Source organism: Cryptomeria japonica, chromosome 9 (assembly GCF_030272615.1).
Source record: "Cryptomeria japonica chromosome 9, Sugi_1.0, whole genome shotgun sequence".
Classification (NCBI taxonomy): domain Eukaryota; kingdom Viridiplantae; phylum Streptophyta; class Pinopsida; order Cupressales; family Cupressaceae; genus Cryptomeria; species Cryptomeria japonica.
Genome location: NC_081413.1, coordinates 392,663,453 through 392,671,472, shown reverse-complemented (window position 1 = coordinate 392,671,472; position 8,020 = coordinate 392,663,453). Strand labels below are relative to the sequence as shown.

Sequence of the window (8,020 nt, the reverse complement as noted above, 5' to 3'; positions counted from 1 at the left end):
TATGGCTGGCCAGGACAATAATTGTTGATCCCACATGGGGTTTTACCCCCGAGGCTACGCTATTCAGAGCGGATACTTAGATGCTTGACCTCACTGGCTCCACCCTCGGCACTCACTTCTCGGGTCAGCCAAGCATCAGTCCCCATGAAAACTCCCCATGGCGAACTTTGTATCTCTACTAAGAACCGTATGTGTGTGGGCCGCTACCAGAGGTCCGACCTCCTGCCTCAACAACTAGAAGGATTTGGGCATCTAAAACAATGAGGTGCTAGTAAGGGCATCCGCTCGTGTGGCCATACATGCGGCACTTTCAGCTCTGTAAATACAGAAGGCTCCCAGCCGGTAGGGGTTACGCCCTACAAATGATCAAATAAATTTGATCAAACGGGTTTATGGGGAGACATAGTGTCGGTATGAACTAATCAGCACACGTTATTCATAGTTTTCACCATGAATACATTTGATTATAGTGGCTTGGAAGAAGATGGCTTTTCTTTTGTTACCACTTGGGTCGTTCTCTTCTCACTAGTAGTCCTAATGACCACACGGGAAGACAGGCCCTCTAAAGAATAAACACAAAGAGCCTATTGCTCAAGACACAAAAGACAATGGTTCAATTTTAGTGCACCAATTGAAGTGTTTGCTAAGCTATGAAGACAAGGCACACAAATAAAATTACAAAACCCTAGCTAAGGCCCTGCAACAAAATTGTTAGTAGTTTGGGTTGTTTCAAATGATAACCCCTTCCTGCAAGCACACGAGTTAGGTAAATTTTAAGAAAACCCAAAAAGACTTTGTGAAAAGGGGCCTTCAACAAAAACGTATTTGCCTCCAAAGCAAGCTGCACAAACCAGGTTAGCTAGATCTGCAAAGGTTAGCCAAAAATAAACCAGATCTGAAACCCTAAGTACAAAATCCGAAAACCCGAATCGAAAAACTTGAAAAAAAAAATTTTTTTGCAAAACAGAATGCACAGACGCTGTTATACCAGACACAGACGCGTCTATCCGACACAGACGCGTCTATCCGACACAGACGCGGCTCTGTGATTCGCAGACGTGATTTCAGAACACAGACGCCTTTTTATTCTTCAGACGCGATCAGAGGGTTCACAGACGCGATTCGGGATCACAGACGCGACTTTCGGAAACCTGCAAAAATAGAAAATGACAGAAACACAGACGCGATAAAAGATGTCACAGACGCCTCTGAAATACAAAAACGCGATCCGAACACTCGCAGACGCGAAAAAAAAACCTAAAATGTCGTCGAAATCGTCCGATCTGCAACTTCAAAAATGCAAAATCTGCAACAAAATGTTAAATGCAAAGGGACAAGAGTCCCACCGGGCGTGCCAAAATGTATATGGTGAAAATGGATAGCAATAAACAACAATATTGAAAGACTAAAATGGATTCAACCACCAAACCCTAGCCTAACAATGAACAAAGATCCACCATAACATATGAAGATAACCTAAGACAATGCAAAATAACTCAAAAAATCACAAAGATTATACCATCACATGTCCACTAGGGTTTTTGATCTCCATTCTTCCTATCTCCATTGATCTTGTTTGATATGCTTGCTCTCAGATTTTTGTATGCACAAGAGCTCAACAAAGAACGGAATGTGGTTGCAAGTAGGATCGTAGTGTAGCCAAGTCCTCCAAAATTAGTCATTAGGGCTTTGGTAATGAAGAAAGCATCTCCTTAAATAGAAGACACAATAGAAAATGGAGGGTTAAGGTTGAGAGGTGTAAAAAGAGAGGTCGGCTAGGATTAGAGGGTAGGTATAAGAAATACCAAAATAATGAAAGAGGTAGGTAGTGTAGGAAATAAGAGATGAATGACATGTGTCATGTGTAGAAAAAGATAATGAATTAATTAAATAAATAAAGATTTATTTAATTAATAGAAGAAGTAGGACAATTAATTAAATAAATAAAATATTTATTTAATTTAGGAAAGGGATAATTTAAATAAATAAATGTATTTATTTAAATGAGAAATAAGGCTAGAAGAGGATAAATGAATTAATTAAATAAATAAAGATTTATTTAATTAATAGAAGAATTAGGCTTAGATAATTAAATAAATAAAATATTTATTTAATTAGACATGACAATTTTAGGTGTCTACACCATTCTATTGTGAAAGGCTTTGGGCCCTTAAGAAGATCCAATCTTTACCAATTAATAAAAAAGAGAGCCCACCATAGATATTGTAAAAGTAGAAATAAATGGAACAAAATTCCAACTTACTTAGGGAGAGAAATTTTCATGAAAGAAAATAAATGAGATTTTCCATCTCACTAATACAAAGTTATAGGAATAAATAATGGGAACAATGAGATATATTTAACATTTTTTAGAATACATGGATTGGTTACAACTTAAGAGCCTAATCATTTGTTGAAATGAATTAGTAACAACATGTAATAGAAAGAAGATTAAAATAGCTTATAATGAATAACTAATTTTATACACCACGATTAAAATAAATAAATTTATACATTGTGATAAAAATAAATTTAAGAGTTATATTTATTGACAATAGAAGCCAATTTGCTTACCAATTTTAATCATATCTAGGAGTAAATTAAAGATTTTATAGTACATTAGAGATGCACGTAAATTAAATAAATATCAACTTAAGGATATAAAAAAAAAAACATATCAACTATTCAATTTGGGGTTTTCACTATCATTTATAGATAGTAAATGAACTATGATTAGGTTTGAATTTAAAATACTTAATTCAAAACAAAGAGAAAAAAATTATCACTTGGATTTCCAAAATAATCCTTCCCTTGAATAAATAATATAGCTCATTGGAGCCATTTTGTAAATGAAAGTGGCAAGAATAAACAACAATTTATTCATCACATTCTAATCAAGACATTGACAAGTCTTCTCAAGATAATCAAGATGAAGTTAGGCTTATAATCTATATAAAATGCCTCAGTGATGCAATTTTTGCACTATCATTTTGTATTTCATTTAGAAATAATATATTTCAATATGCAACAACAATTTTCTAAACAATGAATACTTGTTAATTTAGTTTCTTAAGAATCAAGCATGCATTGCAAGTGATAGAAATATATTTAAAAAATAAAATATATATCCCCTTTAAAAATAAAAAAGACTCTTGTGTTTAATTATGAAAGATAACAACTTTAAGTTTTCAATCAATTCATTTAATATATGAAATTTCATACTGTGTTTTATGTAATTGTAATGGTGGGAAAATGGTGAGTGATAGATCAAAAGGAAAACTACCATTTCCCTCAAAGAGAGATGAGAGCTTCACTATTGATTATCCTTCAAGCACTTTTCACCATTACATTAGGAAGGGGGAAGGACGATTCACTAGATTCAATCTCTCCACACAAAGATGGTAGATTGAATTGTAAATGAATTGGGAATGCAAAGTTGATCCCCTCTTCCTTGTTTGATTTAGAAAGGAAATTGATTGAATTATGTGGTGCAAAAGTGACAAAGAATCGATTATAACTTGAGATCGGAATATGGGATAAAGCTATGCACCTGGATCTGGCAGTAAAATGTTGAGACGAAGTCGCCTTGCGAATTTGAGGAAAAATTGCCCGGACCGTGGCAGGAATGGTCCTACGAAGAATCCGCAAATCGAAAAGGGTTTTTCCACCTCTGCAAATGAAGCCCGAATCCAAAAGTACAGCTGCGCACCTACAACCTACACACAGAAAAGAGAGGAAAATGGGTTGGGATTGGGGGTTTGCCTTTAGGTCAAACCTCGATTTTGGAATTAACCAAGTAATAAAAGAAAGTACTTGCAAGTATATGTAAATGGAAGACTGAATTGTAAATCGCCTCAAGGGAGGTTGTAGTAGCAATGTTGATAGAAATGCTTATGTGGAATTGAATGTTGAAATCAATCTCCTCTTCAATGGTTGAATCCTTGACTTGAATGCAACACCTAGCCTTGTAGGGAGACTTGAGAATGCTCAATGCTGGAAACAAATGCTTGAATGCTTGATCACTTGTGCAACTTGAATCTCTCCAACTTTGACCTCTCCAACTTATTCAACTTGTCCAAATGAGAGAATGAATGCCCCTTAAATCCATGTTTGGTGGATTTGAATTTCGTCACGAGCCGACATCGGGAGAGTTTTTCCACTCACTGCACAACCCATAATGCATGCTCTAGGAAGGTCCTACCCCAAAATAGGGCAGGGACAGTAGTGCCATGCCCCTATCCAAGGGGGGGCAGTGGCGCCATGCCCCTGTCCTACCCCTTTCTCCAGGGAGAATGAGGTCGGGGTGATGCGAAGGCCAAGGAAGAAGCTGTTTTCGCAAGCCGAGCAGTCTACAGTCTCTGATCAGGCTAGAGGATTCGAGTTCGCATGCGTGAGGATCCTAATGCAGTCAAAAATTGCTAGGGTTGCAATTTTACGACACTACAGTAATAAGAGATAAATTTGAAAAAAAAAGAATCAATAAACAAAAATTAATCAATAAGTTAATATTCCATAGATTACCCTTTCATTGCATGTAATTAAATAGCCTAAGATAAGAAGGTTTCACAATTCCAAAAATGAATTGGAATAACTTTTGTACACTAAATGTTCACTCACATATAGTCTATTGAAAAATTCAAAAATTATCATGAAAAAATCACACATAGTCAAATCCAAAAATCATCAATTTAGATTTATGAATAATCTATTGAAAATTTCAAAATAATCATGGAGAAATTTATAACTCCTCCATGCTTTAATCATAATAACTTTCTTTAGAGATGTTCATTTTCATAGGATTTTTTACTATGTAAAGTACGTTGATGCTCAAAATTGTCATAGTGATAACATTTTTTATTAATATATTTTGATGAACGTTCTTCATATATGTTGTTTAGATTAAAAGGAGAAGGGGAACAACAAAGACCATAAGAACTTCTAAGTATCGGTTACTATGTGAAGAGTGGTGATTATTTGTTTATTTTACATAAAATAAATTTATGAATTTGTATAGGAGAATATAATTTTAAGTATTGGTTCGTAAATACAAAAACATAAATCCTTCTTGAAAATAAGAAATGGTTTTTACATGTTTCTTATCTTTCTAAAAATGAGATGTAGAAAACTAATAGAAGATTACATATTATACTCTTGTTCAACCAGACAAGGCACTGGTGTTATAAACAAGGAAGGCACCTACAGCTAATACACCTGCCAATGTGATAGCCCATATAATCAAACCAGGTACCCCTGCATCCACATCATATTAGTAATCACTTGCTCTTATGTATATGTTATAATCAAAATTATAATATGTGCATTCACGTACCTCCAGTGTAGACATCACCAGTGGGAGACCAATCTTTTTGGTCATAAATAGGACTATAGCCATCAACATTAGCGCCGTATTTGTTCACAAATTGATAAACTCCTTTGCCCTAAATCATAAAAAGGATTACATGACATAATCAATATCAAACATATACAATATAATGAATTAAGCCATATTATTTACATACAAAATAATATTACAAAATAATATTAAATAATATTTATATTAATGAATAATTAAAAATAAAACTCTATGTGAAAAAAATATTTTCATATAAATAAAAATCAATGTTAGTTTAAAATAATCAGAGACTAGTAAGAAATAGTTGTATACGAATTTTGGCTTTACAGTAATATAAAAGATAAAAGGGCTATTTGAAGATATGTAAACCAAAAAGGAGAGAGAGATTCAATTGGAAAAGGAGGATATATGTATGTATAACAATTCTCTATCACTTTTGGTTGAAGATGTTCTGATCTAGCTTGGACAAAAATCATCTGATCTCTATTGACTTCGACTTGCACAGCTTTGAATTATGAGTGAACAATGGAGGGTTCGAATCTCCTGCCTCTTCTGATTCTCTTCTATCATTGATCAATACAGATGAGTTGTAGATTAAAGCAGAGTCTGAGAGTTGGAATGGCTTTAAAGCCTTTACAACAGATATTGGCTGCTATTACTAAGCCATTGATGTGAAGCCAATACGCATTTCAAGGTGTTACCAAAACTTGGCTTTGAGAGGAAGTGGACATGTGAACCTGACTCTTTGATAAAGAAGAATTGAATATGCAAATACTTTAATCAACAGATTTGATGCACAGGAATTACAGAGATGATTGGGGAATGCAAACATGGGAGGATTCTTCAATACCAGAAATGATGACCCTACTCTTTCTGCTAATAATATCATTGGCAAAATATGTTTCAAATGGATGTTTACATTTCAATACTGAAATGTATACATCTGGGAATTCATTTTATCAGCAAACTCAAATATTTTGTTAAGAGTAATAAACTGCAAAAAAGTAAATATTTTTATTCTCGTTAAGGGGAAAGATCAATGATGTTGTATAAGTATTTTCAATATTTTGAAAATAATTTTCAAGAAAGGGGCAAATTTTACAGCAGAGGGGTTGTCAAAAATGTTGGGAAATGATTGGTAAGCCATTGATGCATCTTGGAGGTCAGGGCATTGACTGAGAGAAGTAGATAATATCTTCATCCCCAAGAAGATGGCAGTCCTATCTCCCTATGCAACAAAGGTTATGACAAAGACTATGAAACTCGTCCTTCCAGACATTATATCAGATGAAAAAACTAGATTTGTGCCTGGCAGGTCAATTATAGCTGGGGTGATTATTGCTCAAGAGGCAATATACTCTATTCAGAGAATCAAAAAGCCTATGATGATCGTCAAATAAATCTACTTTCAAAAATAAGATAATTTTTTCTGTATTCACTTGTTTGTCATATTGATTGGATTACCTCCTACCCTATAAATCTTATTTTGAAAAATAAGATCATGGAAGATGTCTGAGTATAACTTTTTTTACTCATTTTTCATTATACAACTGACATTCTTTAACCTTTGGATCAATGGTATCTTAATTTTATTTTTAAAAATAGTAAATTTTAAGAATCTTTATATGACATGATTAAAACTTTTTTGCTTGTTCGTTATATTGAATAGACTACCTCCCACCTTATAAATCTATTTTCAAAAACAAGGCCATGAAACATTTTAGACTATAACTTTTTTTTACCCATTTTTCATTATACAACTGACACTCTTTAATCTTTGGACCAATGGTGCCTTAACTTTTGATCCAAAAGTAGAAAATTCTAAGAATCTTTATGTAAGATGATCGGAACGTTTTCCCTCTGAATGAAATGGAAGATAATTTTGTTGACATTGGCTTACTTATCATATTGACTACAGTTCTCCATGCCTCTCAAACACAAGATCATGAAAGAATTGAAAATATAACTTCCTTTTTACCCAAATTTCATTACACAACTGACACTCTTTTAGTCTAAGATTCAAAAGAAGACTTGTTTGAAACCCAAATGAATGAATCCTATAGGCAATGAAATCCAAACATCCAGAGTCAAATAGTTGTTGAATCAATCAAGCTATAAAGAAAAAGGAATTGAAAGAATGGTAGTGAGAAGAGAAGCAACCTTGGCAGCACGGCCAGAAGCATCTTTGCCTTGTTTGAACTTGGTGTCACCGCAAGGTCCAAGGGGCTGATCCACCTTGATCTTCTTGACGTTTGCCCTTACATCCAGAGTAGCAACCCTAGCAGACCTGAGAGAGGGCAATCCCTTCACTTGCAATCTTGTCCCTGCAATCGCAGAGGAGGAGGAGGAGGAGGCGAGCATCATCGAAGCCATTTCTTGTTGGGTATTCCCGATCCACCACTTTCCAATATCTCTATGGAGACTTTATGTTCTTTTGTATAAGCGCCTACGTGGCCTTTGGATTGCCTTAAAGAATGTGAAGGCTACGATCAGCTGAATTGTGCGCCTAATCTTATCCCGAAGCGGGTGACTGCCAATCAGAAAAATGCCACATTTATCTCTTTCCGTAAAAGCATTTCACACAATTTAGAGTTTGACGTTGACGGGCAACTGTTTTATGTGCAATAGGAAACACGGCTCCCCAATTTACATGGTTTATAAAAGGGT

General features: G+C 34.6%; 1 protein-coding gene across 1 annotated transcript; it reads right to left on the bottom strand.

Annotated features, from left to right (window-relative positions):
• Positions 1–5,041: 5,041 nt before the first annotated feature.
• LOC131072964 (photosystem II 10 kDa polypeptide, chloroplastic) lies at positions 5,042–7,776 on the bottom strand. The gene is made up of 3 exons (XM_058009286.2): positions 7,514–7,776; positions 5,330–5,438; positions 5,042–5,250 (listed from the first exon to the last, which is right to left on the bottom strand). Exons 1-3 carry the CDS (start codon positions 7,724–7,726, stop codon positions 5,156–5,158), a joined length of 417 nt encoding a protein of 138 aa, XP_057865269.1. The 5' UTR covers positions 7,727–7,776; the 3' UTR covers positions 5,042–5,155.
• Positions 7,777–8,020: the final 244 nt, after the last annotated feature.

Excerpts from the sequence above, each read along its gene's own strand:
- LOC131072964 (XM_058009286.2), bottom strand. The coding sequence starts at position 7,726 with ATGGCTTCGATGATGCTCGCCTCCTCCTCCTCCTCCTCTGCGATTGCA. Across the intron at positions 5,439-7,513 it reads CTTCTGGCCGTGCTGCCAAG|GGCAAAGGAGTTTATCAATT; the intron begins GTTGCTTCTCTT and ends TTTATGATTTAG. Across the intron at positions 5,251-5,329 it reads TGGTGATGTCTACACTGGAG|GGGTACCTGGTTTGATTATA; the intron begins GTACGTGAATGC and ends ATGTGGATGCAG.